The 24,245-nt window shown below is 45.7% G+C and overlaps 1 protein-coding gene across 2 annotated transcripts in view; it reads right to left on the bottom strand.

The window, feature by feature from the left end:
* KIN (Kin17 DNA and RNA binding protein) overlaps nucleotides 1–24,245 on the bottom strand; it is a 120,971-nt gene that overhangs the window by 1,816 nt on the left and 94,910 nt on the right. For both annotated transcript variants that reach the window (XM_069229263.1, XM_069229264.1), the window contains exons 10-11: nucleotides 10,695–10,763; nucleotides 1,000–1,099 (exon numbers count right to left, since the gene is read on the bottom strand). In XM_069229263.1, coding sequence (XP_069085364.1) covers nucleotides 1,000–1,099; nucleotides 10,695–10,763 — 169 coding nt within the window. The remainder of the gene's footprint in view (nucleotides 1–999; nucleotides 1,100–10,694; nucleotides 10,764–24,245) is intronic.

The following is a 24,245-nucleotide window of genomic DNA, read 5'->3' as shown; positions in this document are numbered from 1 at the left end:
CATCTGAGAAGCGTTTGATGCCATTTAATGAGTTGTGTGCATCATTTCCATAACATAATGATAGTGAAAGCCTTCATGCTGCGAGCCTATTGCACTGTAAAATAACTTATCTAATGAAAACTACTGGAAGTAATGCAAAGGTCAGTGACTAAGGTAATATGTAAATATATTGACAGGAAAACGCAATCCATCCATTTCTGTGCCTGCTGCAACACGGAAAGCTGTCTCCATTTCTGTCTTAGCTTGCTAGTTCACACTGACAGACCTTACCACATCCAGATGAGTAGTTCACATTTGTTTGTAAAGGTCTGGTGCATCAAGTGGTAAGTTACGACTGTCATTATACTGACCAACTTCACTGTGTAAAAAAGGGCACACTTTCTTGAAGAGTGAAAAAGACATTTAACCCAAAAACAGAAGATGGAAATGAGAAAAATGTAAATTTCAATCTGCAGAGAGCTCAGGATTCCCATGTCCAGGTCCATGCGTGGCTGTCTACAGATCCAGGATTTCGTTTCTATTTAAGTCTTGAATTTCTAATGGAATAAACAGAGCCTCAAATCCCAGAAAGCAAACACCTGGACTGGGTGGGATACACACACATGAAAATGGAAATTTGAGACATCTGAAATTGTAAAATCTTGGCAGACTGCCTGCTTTGAAACAGAAATACCTTCTTATTCACTTATCTGGTAGAGAACGCCTGCTCAATCTACGAAGCATGTATCTAATAAAATTTCACAAAGCGTCCAACGTCCATCATACAGATCAGAGAAGTTTCTAGATCTGCGTTTTGAAGGAGCACTTCAAACAACGGAGAAGATCATCCCAAACCACCCTCCGCCCCGCCCAAATCAAGTCCTCAAGGATCTAGTAGTCTATCCCCAGCCCATGACAGTTAATCATTCCCTAACTTAAGACTACTGTATGCTTCTCCTTTGTTCAAGATCTACAAATGCACATAAACATGCATGCCTGTATGTATGTATAGGAGTTTACCTGGGGCAGGGATTACAGTCTCGAGATGAGCTTGGTCCAGTCTCAGTCTGTCCCCAGAATCAACCATTTTCACAACTGCAGTGTATTTATCAATCACTTCCTAGAACAATACACAAGAATTAGCCACAATTTAGGGGACATGAATGCAAACATGAAAAATTATGATAATGGTAATTCAAATATTCTTAATTTATGCTCCTGCTCCTTCACACACTGCAGTCACTACCGCCAACACAGGAAGATAGGAAGTCTCTACGGAAATGGTGTCGCTATGAACGTGTACCCCAGAGGGACCAGCAAACCAAAGGTTTGAGATGGAACCAAACGTGGTTTTTCTTATGTACTATCTGCAGATTTTCTAGAGATTATTACTGACATTTTGGAAGAGAAACAGGGAGGTGGGGACTGCAGGGTTTGTTTTGGGAATCTCTTAACCTTGGAAGTCTATTCGTTGTTAAAAAAAGAGAAGGCTCTCTCACTTTGAGAAATGCTCCACAAATTATAGATTACATGGAGATTAGGTCCACAAAGGAATTCATAATTATGTTTTGGGGGTGCCTGAACAGGTGGCAGATACATTGCTAGGCTTGTGCTTAGAATTAAGTGAGAACTTCCTTGAACCTGGAGCACTAAAAGATGAACAGTGCTTCATTTTTAGAGCCTCCTTAGTGTTAAAAACCCAAGAAGATCTGCTAAGTGCCGTGTTGCTAACTCAACGTTTTAAAATTTAAGGACTTTTTTCCCAAGATTTTTTCAGCTCCGCAATCAAATATAATCTTGTCAAGAAAGGGTACAGGAAAGGGACTATGGAGGTGAACCATGGAGAGAATTTGCATAACAGAGAAGGATTACAACTATCTCAGAGTGTCGTTTTGTTGAGTACTCACACGTGGCAGAGGATTAATCTATGTGGCTTGAAGCTTTAAGATAGAAGCAGATTCTTATTGAGCTACAGTGTGTCACTACAACACATACTAGCAAGCAGACATACTTTTTTCTCACTTCAAAATAAGAATAAGAGGGGAAGTATATTGTGTAGTACACCTCAAACCACCAAGAGAGTAAGGAGTATGAATTCTAGATGCAGCCATATATTCTGCACAATGAAAATGTTTAGCTGCTTTATAGATTTTCAACTTGCAGAACTTACTCACAAAGCCAATGGGTATTGTTGTCAAACGTGCTCAACTTCACAGATAGAAAAATAAATCTATCAAGAGCCTGCTATAAGCAATATTCTATTAAGATCCATTTTAAAAACAGTGATATATTTTAAGACCGGGTTCCCCAATGAATAGCTCAGAAGCTACTGGTAGCACACCAGCCCTTTAGAAGTTGCTTTTACAATTGAAGCTCATTCGGTATGACATTCAGAAGATCTATGCACATATATGAAAACATTAAGACCCAAACCTACACTAGCGGTATGAAACCTAAGTGATACATGCACTCAAAACTTAGAGCCATTGGAGGTAGATGTAGGTACATTTGAAGCCATAACTGGGCAGCAGCTCTGAGGCAGGCAGTGACAGCAACCATATTCAGATTGACACTGTTACATTTAATGCACTGAATATATTTCACAAGTCAACAACTCTCATTTGCAGAGAGATTACTCTCTAAATTGCTTGAGATGTGGGACAAACAAAGGTACTCTCCTACTTCTCAAACATTACGGCAGTGAACTCTCAAGCAAAGATACTGGAAATGCACAAGATACTGGAAACGCACTGACCACCACTTGGACCGAATAATAACAACGATAACTCAAATTGCATTGCTCAATATTCAAGATTTAGGTATTAATAGATATCAGAGGTTATTTGCTGGCTTAGGATTACCAGTGGCAAATAGGTATATCATGCACAAATGTATAACAACGAAAGCATATTACAAAATACATTAGAAAACAGGTATGAACAAGTGCACAATAATGGAATAATATGAAAAGACAAGTTGCACACAAGAACAAACAATATTGAGGAAAAGGATGGAATTGCAAAATACTTTTGGGGTGAATGCGTACACACTCTTTGAGTTGGTAAAGGTGAATGTAACACTGCTGATATGCTTATAAAATGCTGAAAACTCAAAATGTTATATTGCAAAGAAAAAAGAAAGGAAAACTCCACTGCTCATATCAAGGCACTTAAACCGGCAGCCAGCCAAACCAATGGAAGAGCTGACACAGAAAACCACACTGTGTTGGTCTACGGGACCAGTAATGTGACCGTCTGTCTCCAAAGCTCAATCGTGATAACCCAGGAGGATATTGGGATGTTGTAGGCTCCACATCCCCAATAACACTATTTTTATGAACAGCGGTGCAGGAAAAGAGTGAGAGCAGTAGCCAGAACAAGAGTCCTATTGAAGTGTGGGACTGTATGAGTTTGAGAAAAGAAAATGTGTCCAACACCGTCATCAGCAGAAAAGCCTAATAGAGTAGAGGCTGGAACCAGAGCTCAGGCAATTAAGAGCCTTACTTCTTTTAAGAGCAGGGGTGTGGTACATACATGGATTTATTTCTAGCACAATTGTACCTATTTCGGGCATAACAATGGACTTGGCACATGTATGGTCACTCATGGCCTATTTTGGCCATTCTTTGTCCAGTTGTTTCATACTGGGAGCCATAACTGATAGACTGTGAGCATTACCGACTTAATTTTGGCCATCTTTTATATAAAAGCATACAAATGGCCATATCTGTTGTAATGTGGGCATCCTGGCCAGCCTTGTGAAATGATGGTCAGAATGCAATGGAAGGCCTTATGGATCCCTGCATAAGTCCAGATTTAGTAATATTTGGGAACTCCTGTAATGCTTGAGTCTGCCGGAGTGGTTCCCACCTACTCCCACTTGGGAGACCCCAATGATGAAGCATGCCTCAATAAGTTGAGGGTGAGATAACCTCTCTATCATATGTTTAGATCCCTTAAATTGCAATTTATAGTAAATCAGTGCACAGACTGCACAGAGCTCAAGCACCTTCGGTGTTTTGTGAGGCATTATGATGTATCATCGACCTATTTAGTGTTACAATGATCAGCCAAAGCAAACAGCGTAAAGGCTAGGCATCTGAATATATAAATCTCTCCTGGTGAGGCAACTGTAAAGGTGATTGACAAAATATTGGATTTGTAATATAGGGATACAAAAATATTGTACCAAAAACGTGAATAAACAAATATTGTATCAAGAATATCTTTTTGGCACATATTATTTTATTTAATATTGTTTGCTGAAATATAGTTGTAAATATTTTTAATTTAATCTATACTAGTTAAATATTATTTGTAGGTATTAATATTGTTAGAATAATTGATACTGCTATTTTTTGTACTATAGTTTGTAATTTAAACTATCACACTTTTTGTTTTAATTAAGTTAGTAATTTATAACATAGTACTAGCGGGTTGTTTCGTTTGTAGGGGAATAGAGTGGGAAGTAATTTAAATTCTAATATAATTTTATTGTTAATATTGTAATACAAATTAAATATTCAATTGCTTAGTAATTATTTTAATTGTGTAGTTGTTTAATACTTTTTTGAATGCATTTACGTTTGTTATTTTTAATGTGGGAGGTGTGTCCAACCAAGATCGCCAACAGGACGTGCTTCTAGGGAGCGATGTCTCCCAGCACTAATTCCCTGACTCATCTTGCCCTATAAACCCCCCAATTTGCACCCTCTCGGTGCGCTCTGCCTAACCTGCACCCCCTGCCACCTAGGAGGGGCGCTTGGGCTGAGTTTGCTTCAGTTTCCCTCCAGTGCAGCCTTGTGGTCTTTGAGGCGGGCCGCACAGCCCAGGGCCTGTCTAAGCCGGGGACAATAGAAGATTCTTGCCCGTCAGGGCTTTCAGATGAGCCTGGCGCCATGAGGGAGCAGTCTCTCCTGGGGCCCGTGTGCTCATTGCGGTGTCCTCATTGGCCAGCGTGCAGTCCTGGACCAAGGCTGCTCATGCACCTGGTGCGAGCCCTTGAGGGTTTCACCAGCTCTGGAGACCGTGTGCTTGTGTCCTGTGGGGGGTGAAAGGGGTGCCCCAGCAGGATTGCATCCCTTGACAACACCGCCTCTACATAACTTTAAGGTGCCCGGAGCAGGGGTAATGGTGGAGGATGGTGCCTACTCCCACTGGACACTATTAGCCTGGTGAGTCTTTCCTTCTGGGTGACAGGAGCGGGGTGGCCAAGGGTGTGCAGGCCACTACGCATACCAGGCGCTGTGGACGATAGCTGAGAGCTCTTGAACCACCTGGGAGAAGCAACAATACTTGATATTATACATTACTCATGGTGCCTATAATTGTTGAGACAGAAGGCCACCTCTGGGGGTGGAATCCATCCTATTATTATTGTGCTGGTGCTTGACAGTCTCACAAGGGGCTACAGCATCGACATTGGCGATTCACTTCTCCTTGGTGCCCAGTGCTTCCACAGTGCAGGATCTCACATCCAGCACTTTGTCCCCTCCGCATCAGATTCATCGCACAGTCTCCTCAAGATCCTTCCTTCATACGAAGGTGGTCCTGTGGGTACTTGCTAGTCTAATTGGTGTTCTGGAGGCGACGTCAGGAGCAAGGTTTTCTTTGCCACTGCTATGGGGAGGGACAGACCCCAGGGACAACAACAGAGGAATTCAGTATACTACACCTCAGCAGACCACTCACAAACGTACCCATCTGGAACCATCAAGCACCCCGGAGTGCTCGCCGGAGCAGCCCTCCAGGGCCGCACTGTTGGAGATGATTGAAGGATTGAGAGCTGCCCTGAAGGAACAAATCGCCGGGGTATCCATTGAAGTGAACCTCTTGCGGGCAGATGTCCATAACTTACCACATAAACTGAAGATGGCAGAATCCAATATCTCTAAACCCTGCAGTCTGAGGTGCAGCAACTCAAGCAGCAGGTCTCCCAGCTACGGGTCATCTCGAGCACCCTACAGGAGGAAGTCAGGGATGCAGAGGGACGGTCACAGCATAACAATGCGCGCCTGCTGGGATTCCCTGAATGGGCCGAAGTGCACTTAGCGGAAGGTCTATTCCCCAAAGATTTGTCTGACTTCTTTGTTATTGAAAGGGTTCACAGAGCGTTGGCGCTGGTTCCTCCTCCAGATGCCGAGTTAGAGCCATCATTGCCAGGGTGTTCAATTATAGGGACAGTGACACAATCTTGAGGGCCACCAGAGAGGCACGCATCCCTAAGTTTGTCAATTATTCTGTTGCAATATACCCCGATTATACCCAGAGAGTTCAGGAGTGGCACAAGTCTTTTTTTAGAGGTAAAGGGTAAATGAGCAACATGGATCTCCATTATATGCTCCTATTCCCAGCTAAACTTTAGATTATTACAGATCCATTCCACACTCGTGGTGGGTGGTGAGGCTACAGGCGCCCTCAGCCCCGGGGTAGCGCCAGGCTAGTGGAGGGGGCATCAGTGGCATTGCCGTGTGGGACAAGTGTAATATGGATACTCTTGCTCCTGTAACCCAATAGCTTCCTGAGCCATTGCTCCCGGAGACCATGCTAGTTAGTGGGCCACCTTCTCAGCCTAGCAGAGTTGTTCCAGATACTATACTTCTGTCCTCTCAGTGGGAGGATTAATACCCTGAACACTGAAAAATGGGAGGGATCAATTGGTCCTTTGGTCCACGGGGGAGTGACCGAAAGAGAGGCTGTCAAGAGCTGCTCAGAGCCATGTAAGTGAAAGAGGTCACCTTACCTCATGGGATCACCACTCTTAGAAGCTGATTATCCTGTTAAGAAGTATGGGCACTTTATGCAGGTGACTGCAGCCTCGGGTTGTCTGTGGCCTCTGTAGAATGCAGATTATTGCAGAATGGTGTGTTTGCGGCAGGGAGGATGGGGGGTGTTTTCATTTCAGGGAGGGTTGGGTGTTGATGGTGTATGTCCAGACACATCGATCCTTGTGGGCCTGTATGATGCAGGGATTTGCTTTTAGTTGTCTGCAGTGGGAGGGGCACATTAGTTCTGAGATTTATTCTTTTTCAATGTTTACGTTGCCATCATGTCACGGGATAGGAGAACAAGGGATGCACTTCGCTCCATACACCACAATGAGTAAGTCCGGAATTTTCAGGTTCCTTTCCTGAAATGTGAGGGGGTTGGGGTTGTAGCAAAAACGATATAGGGTCCTCGCCATACTTAAAAGACGCAAGGTGGATATTACCTGTCTAGAGGAGACTCACCTCTCTGATGGGGAAGCCACTAAATTAGTTAAAAGATGGAGGGGTCAGACCTATAATGCCAGTTACTCAACTTTCTTCCGAGCCGTTCTTATCTGGATAGCACCATGAGTTATTTTTCCCCTATTCTACTTGGGAGTGGAAGGTGGTTATCTCATGGTTCAGCGGAAACTTGACAGGATAGGCATTGCCATCATTAACTTCTATGGATCCAGTCTAGATGTGGAAACATTTTACCTGAAAGTGCGAGACTTGATCTTACCGGTTCTTGTCTCCCGGGTTACATGGGCACAGGACTTTAATTGTGTATTGAATGGCAAACTTAATAGACTCCCCCGTCCAAACTAACACCAAACCAATGATGAACACAGTGCTTTAGGAGGTCACTGATCAGCTGGGTCTACGAGACATCTGGAGAGCTGTACATTGGACAACACAGGAATACATTTGTTCCTCACCGACACACAGCACTCGTAGATTTGACCGTATTCTCTTAACTCTTAAATGTTGGTGGAGGGGCAGTTTAGCACATACAAGAACCAGGTGAGCCAAAAAGTCCAAGGATTTCACTGGTGTAATATATATCTTGCCATACAACGTAAAATTTACTATGATTCTGATTAATGTCCATAGCAGGTGTATGGAGGAACAATTTTATGAGTCCTAGTGCTTACAGGTGGTACCATCACAGTTCTTAAAAAGGTGTTTGCAAAAAAGAGTGTACTATCTTATCTTGTTACCGACAACGGTACACAGCTAATGTCAGATAAGTTAAGAAGGTTCTTGACTGGAATGAGTGTGTAAAATCCACAACTAAATGCAGTGGTTGAAAGTGTGAGGTGTATGGGCAAGGAAGTCAGAGACAACGGTCAACAGTCGTTTTGACGTGGAAAAGGCCATGTTAAATGCATCTTGGCATTCTTGCATTCACTCATGTGTAAACAAAGCCAGAGGACATAGTCCTCTCTATAAAATGTTAGGATGTAAGGGGCAGACTCAACTGATGCTATCAAAGTTGATGAGATCACTGTCAGAGATAGAGTCTTCAATAAACTTCCAGGGTGACAAGTGTACTGGGTTAAGGTTAAAGCGGGTTGTGCTGGAATGAGTCTTTCTACATTTCGAGGCCCATACAGAGTAGCTGCCATATCAGAAAATACTGTTAAGTTACAGAATGGACAGAGAAAGAATAGACAGATAGTGGCCTTATATCAAAGAGGCAATCTGAGTGGTAGGATACATCTTGAAGATGATGAGACAATGTTAATGACAGGTGTGGCTTGTGTGAAAGTTTCCTCTGTATATGATATGTCCATGGGTGCAGGAGATAAGGAAGGGCATGTATCTTGCGTAACTTGTGGAGGTGTTGTGTGGATTCCTGGTAGATAGAATCAACCAAGAGTCTGGAACGCCCATGTCAGACTACTTGATTATGTATAGTAATCCAACTTCCTTCTATGAGCCTTTTTTTTTTTTTTTTAGTTATTATATTTTTCCATTTATATTGTTTTAGTTTTTCTATTTGTGTATTTTGGTTTATTTTAAGTTAACAAAGGGATGTTTTGTAGTCCTCTTATCCACCAATAATGGAATTTATGCACAACAAGGTTTTGCTGTGTTATTCTCTCTCATATCAGTTGAAGCTTCCATGCTGGCTGGGAACTCTTTACCTTCTGTGGTATTAGATGACTAGAATACATTCAAACTCAATGCATGGACACAATCAGAGTACTACACATTCTGAAAAGGATTATTCCCTTCATCTCCTTTCTCCAGAAGATCATGTGTTTCTGGAGTCGAGACTGGTCATCTGTAAATCAAATTTTCTGAGGCTTCACAAGAACAGAATCAATAAACGATAGTCAATCCAGTACACCAAAGGGAGCCTCACCATTAATTTAGGGACCTTCGAGGGTGTCTCTATACACCTTAAGTATGTGCACTGGTTACCAGTACACAAGTGAATTCAATTATGCTGGCATGCTTAGTCTACCAGATCTAAAACAAGAAATTACTTACATTCTGAATAAAACATAGTATAAAGTATGCTCCCACCAGTAATTTAATCTCACAACACCTTTGTTTTCAATTCCAAAGAGTAAAATAGAACAAAAGTTCTAAAGGAGAGCTTTAAGAATTGCTGCTTCTGAACTCCGCTATAGTATCCCACCCCATATTTATTCTGAGGTGACCGTGCCGAAGTTTAGAAAAAAGATTTTTAAAACTGGCTATTTTCTACAGAGGAGTTTGACAATTTAGGTTTTCTGGGTTGACTAGTTGTATACTCAGAGATACACAGCAGCTGGGAAGCACTTCCAACAGATTCGTGCCCCCCCTTCTTTCATGCCTGCCAGTCTTGAAACCTTTCCAAGGAGGTTTCTGTAGGGCTGTTGGGCGATGCATGTTGCTGCTCGCCTCTCCCTGTGTGCAATGCGTGCTGAGCTTGCAGTCTAATCAGGCCTAATAATACTTTGAGGTGGAGGTACAACTTTACTCCTCCCACCATGTCTGCGAAGCTTGGGGGTCCTAGTAGGAGTCTAATTTGTTTCAGGCACTGGAGCCTGGAATCGCTCTGCTCCCTCAACCCCAGGAACACCACTATTGTCAGGCTTAGATTCCCAGCAGTTTGAAGGTTGAATATCTACTTAACAGACACGTATGTTAGAAACTGGCTGAAGAGGGTCGGCTGGGAGACCTGAATAGATTTATGCAGGTGGCGAATGTGAATGCAGGGGAAAGAGACTGTTGTGGGTGCTGGGAGGGAAGATGATATTTTGAAAAGTAAAAAAGAAATCTTATAGCCCTTCGGATCTGTGTTCTATAAAAACAGTCTGTATACGCTCACAATAAACAGACCAGTAAACGGAGCGCATGCCACATGAACTGAAATTTGCAAAATATTTTGTAAACAATGGAAAACACTGCTATCATTTTTTGTGGTACCAGAGTATATGGATAGCCATTGATTTTCGGAAATTAGAAACCACTGAAGTTCACAAAAAGTAAACAATTGAAACAACAAACCATAAGTATGGATAAGCTAAAGGACAAAGCTAGAGATAGGGTATGTATAAGCATAAACTTTAGAGTTCTTTACCTTTAGGCACTTCCTCAAAGTCACAATAGGGCTATCGCAGTTTAATATCACATACCTGGCATGCAGTGTTGTAGGCAAACTAATAAGCATCTCTTCGTCTTTTTGTTATGATTAACAGCAATAAAAAATACATCAAATGGCTGCAAACTCCATTTCTGGTCCATTACCAAGGATAGGTATGATGATACGCTAACAGGAACTTGGCTCAAGGGAAGAGAACACTATCTTTAACTATAGATATGCTCTTACGACTTGGCTATTAGTTTTGGTTTGTGACCAGGCTGCACATAATTTGACAGCACAAAAATCAAACATACTTTCAATTACAATCATAACAAATCCGTAACCCAAACTGTACATCACATATGTTTTGCCCAGGGAAAGTAATGTTACCTTAACTACTGCTTTCCTCTTATGATATTTGTCTCCAAGTTTCTTAGTCACAACCTTCACAATTATTTCCTGAAACAAGGACAGGCAAAAATAATTTAATACTTTTCACTTTATTCTACCATGCCACAGTGAATATTTTTCGAATAATCAGAATTTTTATTTTAGATATGCATACCATGCAAGAAAAAACATTCAACACCTCATTCTCACCAATTAACATCTCCAAATGGCACAGAGTTTTATGGAAAGGCTATTTAAACAACCCACTTTAATAAATAATAGAAAGAAATATGGAACAAGAGTGACACCCTTCTTTAATTGACCCACTGTAATGGAAAGTGTAGATTAGCACGCAGAAGAGAAAACTAGTGCCTGAAGGAATACTTCCGTATCCTCCACACCAACTGCAGGTTGCATTCAGTTCTCCTCAGTGCTCAGCTTACATAAACACATAAGTGCCAGTTCACGAACGTTTCTAAGGAGACTACTGCCTACTTCTACAACTGTTAGGGCCCTACGTGCATCTCTAGATCTACCCCTGCTCTGCTCTCTGCTCACACTATTTTTGCTCCTTCTATCCTTTCAATACTCTGTTTTCTTTGACACTCCTGGTGTTATCTCTTTCTACTTATGATTTTCCCTCTCTTTCCTAGCCATTCTACCCCTGCCCCCCTCCCGCAATCGTCGTATCCTGACTCTTTATTGTCTCTCTTCTAGCACTGATTATCTCTCTCTTCATTTTACCCCTTATCTCATCAGCTCTCTTTGTCCTCTCCTCTACATCCTTTCCTTCTCGCTCTATCACTCTCTCCTTCACACCAATGTTGACGTTCTTCCGCTCTGTATCTGAATTGCTCTCCTCCCTCACTTCTACTCTGCTCCCTTTAACCCCTCTGCTCGTTTCCTTCTCCTCTCTCATCCTGCCCTCTCTAGTCTCCCACCTTCACCACCGCTCTCACTCTCGTCTCAGGCCTGCACATGCCCCTGCTGTTGTGAACTCTACATTTTCTCGTTATTAATCACAAATAAGTGAAAGGACACATACATTTTACTTCTTTATCTACACAGACAGATCAATGCAAAGACAATTTACATCAAATGAACAGGGTTAAAAATGGTTCAGCACATACTGGTCAGCGGAATGTTTCAGCACTGGTTGGTCGATGCAAATGCTGTTGGAACCTAATGTAATTTATCCTGTAGGAGAAGCCTTTACTCAAATACCTAGAAAGTTTAAAGTATTTTCCTCATATTATTCATTCATGCAGGCAGAGACCTTAGAAGGTGCTGCTCACAATGCAAATCACAAACACCCACAGGGCTGATGGTTTCCTTAAAAATAAATCACTATCTTGCCACTAATGCCACTACAACCATTGTAGGCACAACAAATGCTCCCTGTGTGCCAGGTTGATTCCTCAAATTCTGAACAAAACGGCAGATTTACGTTTGCAGTACAATACAAGTACTTTTAAGATGCCATTGAAACTAGCACACCCACTATGTAATAAATACTTATAATAACCCTTCTCGAGTCATTAACTGTTCTGGACTGATTATATCAAAAAGAATTGTGAACATCATGCCAAAGTGTGGTGAAGGCCCCCACTCACCTAGGTAGAGTGGGCAGGAAAAACTGCTAGATATTCGTAGGCTGCTACCTCGGGAAGAAGCCATGAGCACACGTGGGGCTGGAGGTACAGAGAGGTGTAGACCAATTTGTTTCATAACTGAACAGGCGGCTGCTCGAGAGCAGCGTTTGTCACAGCAGGTCATGTCGCCAATGGTGATGCCTGTAATTCGACTCATCAAGGCCGGAGGACATCACCATCCACTGCTCAGCCTGCCCTGCCCCTCTGCTGCACCACAAGCATTTCCCTGGCCCTAGTGCTGCCAAAGCCAGACTGCTCACAGGACTGGTACATGGTGCATGAAAGATGAGGTGGGGCAAGCCACATTGAGCACTCTGAGGGTAGTATACAGTGAGGGCTACAATGGGCTGGCTTGACAACGATCACTTTCATTTATTTTCCCTCGCATGCGCTCACAGCCACATTCGGTCTATCCTCTCCCGGTTTGCCCTGCTCCGACTCAGCCATTAGCCAGCCTCCTGCTACAAAAATCCAATGACAGGCTTAGATTGAGCCAGAGACAGGATACAGCACTCAGAGAATTAAAGGCAATTCATTGATAGTTGAGCACTTCTTGAAATGGTTACAGGTGAAATTACCTCATCACTGATGGTGATCGTACATTTTAATGTTTGCCTGGACAGGGGAGGGCCAGCATGTGAAGACATATCAGATATCCACCCAGTGAGGTATATTATATGTTTTATTTTGTAATTGTATTTATGCAGCGCTTACTACCCCTGACAAGCGCTTTTCTGCGAGTAGCATGCTACTCTGGAACCCAAAAGGATTAGTGGTGATTTAGTATAGGGAAATAGAAGTCCAGTATTAGTAGGAGTTAATTTTAGCGGAAATGTGATTTTGTTAGTAGGTCTGAATAGAATAATGGAGGGGTAGAGGAGGGAAGAATCCAGAAGGGTTACTTAGAAGTTTATAGTAATAGGATGAGGCTTGGGATAAGTAAAGGAGAGATGGAGGAGGGAAGAGTCTCTACAAAGAGAATAGAGAGATCATAGCACTGGTAGAAGGGGTTTTGGATGAGTCAAAAGTAAGCTCTATTGTACTTGTTTCATTGCAAGTTCCCCTGCCACCCGTCCCGCATGGGATGGTGTCTCGGATGGCCTGTTCCACGCCCCTTTGGATGAGTACTTTGACACTGTTTAATACTGTTATTTGGGTGGTGTATTTGGGGTTGGGTGGGATTGCTGCACAGACCTATTGGGGGGGGGGGGCCTGTGTGGGGGGGGGAGGTTCGGGTTGCTCTGGTTTTGGATATCTTAAAATGTCTTCCTTTTCTTATCTTTGCTTCCCTTTCTTCATACTGACGCCGCCTGGACTTTGTGGTGCGGAGGGTTGGGGGGCTGAATGACTGTTGGGAATGGCTGGGAATAGTGTGACGCCTGTGAGCTGCCTTACTTGGAATGTACGCCTACTAAACGACGGGCGAAAGATGAGACTGCTGTCTGCCTATATGCAGAGTCACACGATTGACATTTGTATGCTGCAGGAGACCCACTTGGTTGCGGCCACCCGTGATAGGATAAAGGCTGGCTGGATTGGAGAGTGTCATACTGCTATATACTCGAGCTATGCCAGAGGTTTGGCGATTCTGATTAGGAAGGGGCTACAACAGCGCACCGAAAAGACGACTGTAGATCCGGACAGTCGCTACGTTATGCTACGCAGCACGCTGCTAGATAGGTCCTGTAGATTGGAGTCACTTTATGGTCCAAACACTGACGACCCTGATTTTTTCTGAGAGGTGGGCTGACTGATTGACTCGTTGGGATCTGGGACCTTGCTGTGGAGGGGGGAAGGGAATTTAATGTGATATTGGATCCTGTGGCAGATCGTGAAAGCTCGGCTCAGCCGCAGCACATAGGGGCTGCCAGGGCCCTTTTGCATGTGATAACTGAGGGTGCTATGGTAGATATTTTGAGGGCAAAGCATGGTACCGATAGGGAGGGCACCTGTGTCAATTATGCTCACAATAGCTGGTCCCGCATAGACAGATGGCTTGGTACCAGGGATGTTTAGCTTTGGACGCGGTTGGTTAAGCACATGGCATGCACTTTGTCAGCCCATTCTCCAGTTTTGCTGGAGCTGACTATGCCGGGAGGCCCCTCGCGGGCTTTCATGTGGCGACTTCCTCATGGTGCTCTTAGAGATCAGGTATTCCGAAATTAGATAATTGAAGCCATTCTACATTACTTTGAGGAGAATCGAGGGTTGGTGGCTTCTGCTGTGGCGGTGTGGGAGGCTTGTAAGGCAGTGATTCGTGGCATTTGCAGCGCTAAGCCGCATGGAGTGCTACAGGTGCTGAGGTAGGAGCTGGCGGAGCTGGAGGCCCAGCTTGCTGATCTGGAAAAGCGCTTAGCAGCGGATTTGTCAGGCGATACTCTGGCCACCTTGAGAAGTACGATGACACAGTACGAGGAGGCTATGTTGCGAGAGGTTTGTTTCTTGGGGAAACATGCTGTGGCAAGAAGATATAGTGAAGGGGAGAGAGCTGGTCGTACGCTAGCAGGCATGCTCCGCAAGCAGTGGGCAAGTAATTATGTTGTAGAGTTGTCGGATTCAGCTGGCGATTTTTACACTGGCACTGAAGAGATTAAACGCATTCTCACTAAATTATATGCCGATCTGTATGCGTAGCCTCCTGAATTGGACTCGGCTGTGTCAGCTGATTATTTTGAGGATATCAGTTTGTTGTGGCTTGAAAATTCGCATCGGGCATATCTAGATGCCCCCTTTTCGGTGGATGACGTGGTCCAGGCAATCTGCAGCTTGTCAGGTGATAAAGCTCCTGGGCTGGACGGCTTAACGCCATCCTTGTATAAGGAATATGCTGATCTCCTTGTTCCGCACCTCCTTGAGGTTTATGCGGAGGCACTCGATGCTGGGATTCTACCTGCCTCGCTACGTGAGGCCCTCATTGTGACTATTTTGAAGCCAGGGAAAGATCCTTGTAGCTGTGACTCCTACCGCCCTCTTTCATTAATCATAAAGATAATAAGATCCAGGCGAAGCTGATTGCTGCGCGACTACAGCCTTTGCTCCCATCCTTGGTGCTGCCGGACCAGTCAGGCTTTATAACCTGCCATTCCACATTGCACAATCTCCCTACTTACTTTGCGGTTTGTGGTGCACTCAACCCTGATGTACGCACGGTAGCAGTGTTCATAGATGCTACCAAGGCTTTTGACTCTCTTGCGTGGCCGTACATGTTTACCTTGCTGGCTCGGGTGGGGCTGAGCTCCAGGTGTATCCAAGTGATTTGTTTGCTGTTTTCGAGGCCTTCTGCCTGGCTGCGAGTGAATCGGACCATTTCTGACCCTTTTCCGATAGCTAGAGGTACTTGTCAGGGCTGCCCATTGTCCCCGCTGCTTTTTGCAATAGCGATGGAGCCGTTGGCTGCCCGGCGGCGGCAATATCATAATCATATGGGATTGGCATTCAGGCAGCGGCCAATACTAATCTCTATGTATGCGGATGATATTGCTCTGTATGTCTGAGATCCACAGCAACATCTTGATGTTCTGCTAGATGAAACTGTGTGCTTTGGACGGCTCTCTGGGATTACCATCAACTGGTCCAAGTCGGTGGTGGTACCTCTCTCCGCGGGCACAACACAGTTTCCCTCTGGATATCCAATTGGCTGGGCTGATGGCCCGGTGCGGTATTTAGGCGTCTGGTGGAGCCGGGATGTCACTACGCTCTGGTCGGCGAATTACGGCAGAGCTATTACATTGTTAGAAGAAAAGGTGGAGATGTGGTGTTCGCTACCGCTGTCGCTGACTGGTCGTATCACCATAGCGAAGATGGTAATTCTGCCAAAGTTTCTTTATCTGTTTATAAACCTACCACTTGTTCTCACTGTGAGTTTTTTTTTTTTTTAAAGGCTTAGGTCTGCTCTGGTGAGGTTAGTCTGGGCTAGTAGGCAGCCTAGAATTTCGTGGGAGAGATTGACACTTCCGTTTGAGATGGGTGGTTTGGGAGCCCCAGATTTAGAGCTTTATTATTACTGTGCCCAGGCACATTTCGCGCATTTTTGGCTGTACCCCGTGCGGTATTTGCCACACTTGGCACCTGAAGCAGATGCTATGTGGCCTGATAGGCTGCCGCGTGTGTTGGGGAGCCTGGTTGGGCCTAGGATGCGTGAGATCAATACTGTGGCTTGCACAGCGAGGGCCTGGTCTGCGCTGTTGAGGCGTGTTAAAAGTGCGTAAGACGTTTCCGGCGGCAATGCCTGTTTTGGATGTTGCGGATGCACAGCTGTCGGGAGATGCCCATGTGTAAGGAAATGCCTCCTTGGCATGGTTACCCCCTGACTTTTTGCATTTTGCTGATGCCAGTTATGATTGAAAGTGTGCTGGGACCCTGCTAACCAGGCCCCAGCACCAGTGTTTTTTCCCTAAACTGTACCTTTGCTTCCACAATTGGCACAGCCCTAGCACTCAGATAAGTCCCTTGTAAATGGTACCCCTGGTACCAAGGGCCTTGATGCTAGGGAAGGTCTCTAAGGGCTGCAGCATGTCTTATGTCACCCTGGGGACCCCTCACTCAGCACATGCACACTGCCTCACAGCTTGTGTGTGCTGGTGGGGAGAAAATGACTAAGTCGACATGGCACTCCCCTCAAAGTGCCATGCCAACCTCACACTGCCTGTGGCATAGGTAAGTCACCCCTCTAGCAGGCCTTACAGCCCTAAGGCAGGGTGCAGTATACCACAGGTGAGGGCATATGTGCATGAGCATGGTATAAAACTTCTCAGCATACAATAAATGCACACTGATGCCAGTGTGGAATTTATTGTAAAATGCACCCATAGGGCATCTTATAGATGCCCCCTGTATACCAATCCGACTTCTAGTGTTAGGCTGACCAGTTTCTGCCAGCCACCACAACCAGACGAGTTGCTGGCCACATGGGGAGAGTGCCTTTGTCACTCTGTGGCCAGGAACAAAGCCTGTACCTCCCCCTGCAGGAACTGTAACACCTGGCGGTAAGCCTCAAAGGCTCACCCCGTTTGTTACAGCACCACAGGGCATCCCAGCTAGTGGAGATGCCCGCCCCTTCGGCCACTGCCCCCACTTTTAGCGGCAAGGCTGGAGGAGATAATGAGAAAAACAAGGAGGAGTCAACCACCAGTCAGGACAACCCCTCAGGTGCCCTGAGCTGAGGTGACCCCTGCCTTTAGAAATCCTCCATCTTAAGTTTGGAGGGTTCCCCCAATAGGATTAGGGATGTGCCCCCCTCCACTCAGGGAGGAGGCACAAAGAAGGTGTAGTCACCCTTCAGGACAGTAGCCATTGGCTACTGCCCTCCCAGACCTAAACACACCCCTAAATTTAGTATTTAGGGGCACCCAAGAAGCTGGAAATCAGATTCCTGCAACCTTAACCAAGAAGAAGGACTGCCGACCTGCAAGCCCTGCAGAGACAACGGAAGACAACTGCTTTGGCCCCAGCCCTACCGGCCTGTCCCCGGACTCGAAAAACTGCAACAGCAATGCATCCAACAGGGACAAGCGACCTCTGAAACCTCAATGGACTGCCCTGAACCCAAGGACCAAGAAACGTCTGTGAGCAGCGGCTCTGCTCAACAACCACCAACAATATTGCGACTTCTTCCAACTTTTAAAGGACTTCACTCTTCTCCCCGGAAGCGTGAGACATCTCCCTCTGCACCCGACGACCCCGGCTCAAGATCCAGAGAATCAACACCACAGGGAGGACTCCCAGGCAACTGTGACCCCGTGAGTAGCCCGAGACGACCCCCCTGGACCCCTCAAGTGACGCATGCAGAGAGAATCCAGAGGCACCCCCTGACCGCGACTGCCTGTAACAAGGAACCCGACGCCTGGACCAATCACTGCACCCGCAGCCCCCAGGACCAGAAGGAACCGAACCTCAGTGCAGGAGTGACCCCCAGGCGACCCTCTGCCTAGACCAGGTGGTGGCTGGCCTCAGAACCCCCCCTGTGCCCTGCCTGCACCGCTAGAGTGACCCCCGGGTCCCTCCATTGAATCCGATACAAAACCCGACGCCTGCTTTGCACATTGCACCCGCCCGCGTGCCGCTGAGGGTGTGTTTTGTGTGCCTACTTGAGTTCCCCCCCCCCCCCCCCCCCCAAGTGCTCTACAAAACGCCCCTGGTTTGTCCCCCGAGGACGCGGGTACTTACCTGCTGGCAGACTGGAACCTGAGCACCCCTGTTCTCTATAGGCGCCTATGTGTTTTAGGCACCTCTTTGACCTCTGCACCTGACCGGCCCTGAGCTGCTGATGTAGTAACTTTGGGGTTGCCTTGAACCCTCAACGGTGGGCTGCCTATGCCTAGGAACTGAGACTTTTAAGTGTCTTACTTACCTCACAATCTAACCAATACTAATCTCCCCCAGGAACTGTTGATTTTTGCACTAAAATAGCTTATTACCATTTTAACAGAAGCTGTATATGTTATTGCTCTCATTCAAAGTTCCTAACTTACCTATGTGGAGTACCTTGCATTTTATGTATTTACTTCAAATCTTGAACTTGTGGTTCTAAAAATAAATTAAGAAAATATATTTTTCTTTATAAAAACTATTGGCCTGGAGTTAAGTCTTTGAGTGTGTGTTAATCATTTATTGCCTGTGTGTGTACAACAAATGCTTAACACTACCCTCTGATAAGCCTACTTCTCAACCACACTACCACAAAATAGAGCATTAGAATTATCTAATTTTGCCACTATCTTACCTCTAAGGGGAACCCTTAGACTCTGGGCACACTCCGTGAGTCCGGCCTGACCACCTTGGGCTCCTAGTTTCCTGACGGACTGGTCATCTCGCCTGAAGTGGCGCTAAGTGATGGGCGTGACACCGCAATGAATCGGCTATATGTGCTTAGAATTGGTGCTATGCTCCGCTCGCGTTACCCCTGCTTCCCTGCGATGCCTCTGGTGTGTCGTGCACTGGAGCTCCTGCACCAGATGCGGTCCCCGCGTAGACTTATCACCAAGCTTTATGCTTGTATGCAGAGCGCGTCGCCTGAGACGGGGGTGAGAGTGCGCTGGGAGGCAAACATCGGTGAGACCATCTCGGATGAGGTTTTGCACAGATGCTGTGCGCATGTGAGAGTTGTCCCCTAATTACCGACCACACCTTATTTCTTTTTAAGTTTTTAAATCGACTGTATCATACCCCCTGCGGCTTGAGATGCAGGGGGCTGCATGCGTGTTGTGAGAGATGCGGGCTCCGGAGGCGGACTTTCTGCACCTCGCATGGAGTTCTGCCAGGGTGAGTGAATAGTGGATGGAGGTGCTGCGAATTATTGAGGAGATGACAGATACTGAACTGTTGTGCGCACCTAAGCTTGCCCTCTTAGGATATGTGGAAGGGGTCCCCGCTGCTCACAGAAAAACTGATCGGGTTGCTGTTGCTGCTAGCCAAGCGCAGGGTTGCGATGTGCTGGGGGTGTGGTGGAGTGCCTCGGAGTCGTGAGTGGCTGCGGGATGCTTCGTACTGCCAGGAGCAGCTGATGATATACTGGGAGCTCATGCCTGAGGGCTCGCGTCCGAAAGATATATGGGGCCCGCTGCAAGCCTTTTCGGCGAATCGAGTTTTTGGCAGCAACTAGAAACTTAGCGTTTCCTATAGCTTGCGCTGGACGGTTTTCTCCCTTTTGTGCTATCTCATAAGGTCTGCAGGAATATTGACGCAATGTCGGCAGCAGAACTTTCCTGATCCTTTTTTCTTTCACCTTTCTCTATCTCTCACTTTACTATTCAATTCCTTCTCTCTTTTCAGTTTCCTGGGTTGAACCTGTTGGTTGTTGTCTAGTTCTCTTGATTTTCAATGTGCTCATTGGGAGTGCACAGAATTTGATAGTATTTTATCATGCGTAGTGAAGCTTGAATCCTGCTTGGAAGACACTGAGAGAAGGTAGCATGTTGTTGCTGATAAATATGCTTTACTCATTTCATGTGCTGTTAATGCTGGCCTCTCCGATGTGGGACATTGAATATAATGTTATCATTGTATAATAATAAAAATAAAAAATAAATAAATAAAGGTATAAAAAGGCTCTGTTCTGGAAAATCCAGCAGTTCACCTTCTTCTAAATGAGTTTGGCAGAGGTGTTGAATTGGTGATTCATGGCAGTTCTCTCATTCCACCAAATTCTAAATTGCCTCTATTATGATTTAATGAGGTTGTAAAGAGGAGGGTTTTGAGGACTTTCCTGACAAACATAAGGGCATGGATCTGTAGTCTGCAGGAAAAGATTGTACAAACGTACAGGGTACATTAAAGGCAAAATATTTGCCTGCCCTTTCAATAAATTTGATGCAGTGGAGTGAAGGAAGTGGCTAGAACAGATGGCGTCTGGTGGGTGAAGAGAAGATGATTATTCTGCAGAGATGTGGGGTGTCAGTCCTAAACACAACACACTGTAAATGTGAACAAGAGGATACTTGTGTTTATTTTGGCACTCAGGAAAGACGAAACGTTTTACCAGAACAGAGGGTGAAATTAGTTGTGTTATTTTGATTAAAAATAAGTCTAGCAGCCATTTCCTGGATTTTCTACAAGCTGTCCTCGGTGAAAGTCAATGAGTGGCCAATGGTTGAAGGTTATGTTTGAGTACTCAACAAGAGTTAAAGAGATAGAAATAGAAAGGCATTACGGATTTACCTTTAGAGATGATTTTTGTGTCACAGTACAGTAGTTGGAAGGAACAAGGTAACAAGGACACACAGCAAAGATGGAGGTCCCAGAAATGGTCAAAGATGGGGTGCGGCATTAGGAAGAGTGCACTTGAAGTTTGGGTTTCAGGCTGCAGAAAATAATTAGGGCTTGTGATAGAGGGTTGGGTCTGTGCTTCCCTTTAAAGTTTTTGAGGCTACAAAAAATAGGCGGTATGGAACAATAAAAGAAGACGGCCTGAGATTAAGGGAAGGTTATGGTGGGTAGATGAAAGTAATGGAAATAATATGTCCAGGGAGGTCTACATAGACTGCAGACTGACAGTGTGGCCTGGGCAGTGACCTATTGCAAGGATCAGATAATGCAAGTTTATCGAAGAAGCTGGTTTGGTGGAGGAGCAGGTTTTAAATGTTAACATAGTATGTGGACTGTACTGATCAAGTCAAGTAGCTGAGCAGGTCTGGCCAATGCCAGTGACCAAACTGATCAAATGTCTCAAGAGCTAATGTAGAGGGGCAGGGTTCAATTATGATATGATTTGGTATGGGTTGACAGTACATCTCATACACCATTAAGAAAGGGAAGATGGAAAAGGAGGGCAGGCACAGCAAAGCAAGGCAAGTGGAAGGCAGGGGAGAGAAGAGGAAGTAAGTATAAATCATAAAGCATATGGATAAGTGGTTGAAAGGGTGTGTGATAGAAAATTATATGGGTGCGTGACTGGATGAATCAGAATCATTAACATTTATAAAGCGCGCTACTCACCCGTGCGGGTCTCAAGGCGCTAGGGGAAAGAGGGGGTTACTGCTGCTCGAAAAGCCAGGTCTTTAGGAGTCTCCGGAAAGCGGAGTGGTCCTGGGTGGTCCTGAGGCTGGTGGGGAGGGAGTTCCAGGTCCTGGCCGCCAGGAAGGAGAAAGATCTCCCACCCGCCGTGGAGCGGCAGATGCGAAGGACGGAAGCGAGTGCGAGGCCAGAGGAACGGAGGAGGCGGGTGGGGACGTAGAAGCTGAGGCGTCGGTTGAGGTATTCCGGTCCCTTGTCGTGGAGGGCTTTGTGTGCGTGGGTGAGAAGTCGAAAGGTGATCCTTTTGCTGACTGGGAGCCAATGCAGGTGTCTCAGGTGTGCGGAGATGTGGCTGTTGCGGGGTACGTCGAGGATGAGGCGGGCCGAGGCGTTTTGAATGCGTTGCAGGCGATTTTGGAGTTTGGCTGTGGTTCCAGCGTAGAGGGTGTTGCCGTAATCCAGGCGGCTCGTGACGAGGGCGTGGGTCACGGTTTTTCTAGTGTCAGCAGGGATCCAGCGAAAGATCTTGCGGAGCATGCGGAGGACACGGCGTTGACTTGCTTGGTCATGGTGAGAAGAGGGTCCAAGATGAAGCCGAGGTTGCGGGCGTGGTCTGCGGGGGCCGGTGCTGTGCCGAGGGCCGTGGGCCACCAGGAGTCGTCCCAGGCGGACGGGGTGTTGCCGAGGATGAGGACTTCAGTTTTTTCAGAGTTCAGCTTTAGGCGTCTGAGCCTCATCCAATCTGCGACGTCCTTCATACCCTCTTGTAGGTTGGTCTTGGCGCTGGCGGGGTCCTTAGTGAGGGAGAGTATAAGTTGGGTGTCGTCGGCGTAGGAGGTGATGATGATGTCGTGCTTGCGTACGATGTTGGCGAGGGGGCTCATGTAGACATTGAAGAGTGTCGGGCTGAGTGATGAGCCTTGGGGTACGCCGCAGATGATCTCGGTGGGTACTGAGCGAAACGGAGGGAGGTAAACTCTTTGGGAACAGTTTGAGAGGAAGGAGGCGATCCAGTCCAGGGCCTGGCCTTGGATCCCGGTGGAGCGGAGGCGGGTGATTAGGGTGCGGTGACAGACGGTGTTGAAGGCAGCCGAAAGGTCGAGGAGAATGAGGGCGACTGTTTCACCGTTGTCCATCAGGGTTCTGATGTCGTCTGTGACTGAGATGAGGGCGGTTTCCGTGCTGTGGTTGGTTCGGAATCCGGTTTGTGAAGGGTCGAGCAGGTTGTTGTTTTCCAGGAAGGTGGTCAGCTGTTTGTTGACGGTCTTCTCTATTACCTTTGCTGGGAAAGGCAGGAGAGAGATGGGGCGGAAGTTTTTCAGGTCGCTCGGGTCAGCCGTAGGTTTCTTTAGTAGGTTTCTGAACGCACGGTTGTCGATGTGCAAGTAGATAAGTGATCACTACGAGCTGCGTGTCTACCCTCTCTATTTTACACTTTTGTTTCACATTGCAGTGTGCCCCAAAGCCTCTGCATTCAGCAATACATTTAGGCTCCACCGAATGGGTGAATGCATTTGCTTGTGAGGATGGGTGAATATATGGAAGTAGAGAGATAAATGCATTTTTATGAATGTATGGGTGGAAGAGTAAAATGAATGTGTGGGTGCTTGGATGATGCATGTGTGTGTGGATTGATGAATCAATTGTGTGGCGGTTGAGGTGAAAGGAAGGGTTTTTTTCTCCTCCCTTACCTCTCCCCAACGGCTTTCACCTTCCTTTTCACTCTCAGTCAACGAGGAGTGTGGAAGTTCAGATAGCAAGGAAGAGACAAAAATAGAAGGAGGAAATTCAAATTGTGTTCCTATGCAATCTTTCCAAGGGTGTTGCAATGATTTTTCTGCAGAATAAATTTCCAGTAGATTTTGTAAACTGCAGAACCAAAAAGATATGACTATATCTCCATGAATTTCCAGGAAGAGTGTGTGTTGAAGCATAGCAGAGTTAGAAGGGACCACTAAGAACCAATTATCAACAAAGGTTAACAGTACTACTTGAACTGACTACGGTACACATTTATTGTGTTGACAGTTCAACAAGTTACATCCTGGTATGAGCAGACTGCATCAAACTGGTTAGTCTTTTTAGAGAAATCAATCTTCTAAAGTCACTCTTACATCACTTGGAGGCTTTCTAGTACTCTGACTGAAGTTGGAAGCTACATGTCTGCTCTATGGTGGGCAGATTTTAAAGTGCATGTTTGCTGATGCATCATGGCACTAAACAACTTCTAATATTTAACCAAAATGAATGCCTAGGCATCATCATGTTACATCCCATCAAATAAATGAGTTTTTACAGTTTCCCGAAACACAGGTCAGGCTTAGCTCAATTAAAGTATGGAAAAGAGTTCCAGAAAACGGTATGTTACCAAATTTACAAGCCTTGGACTTCATGAGGTTAAGGAAAAGATATTTGCTCAGCATTATACTATGGAAAGAGTAAAGAAAAT

Source organism: Pleurodeles waltl, chromosome 4_1, assembly GCF_031143425.1.
Source record: "Pleurodeles waltl isolate 20211129_DDA chromosome 4_1, aPleWal1.hap1.20221129, whole genome shotgun sequence".
Taxonomy (NCBI): domain Eukaryota; kingdom Metazoa; phylum Chordata; class Amphibia; order Caudata; family Salamandridae; genus Pleurodeles; species Pleurodeles waltl.
Note: the sequence above shows the minus strand (reverse complement) of the source record. Positions and strands in the feature narration are given on the sequence as shown.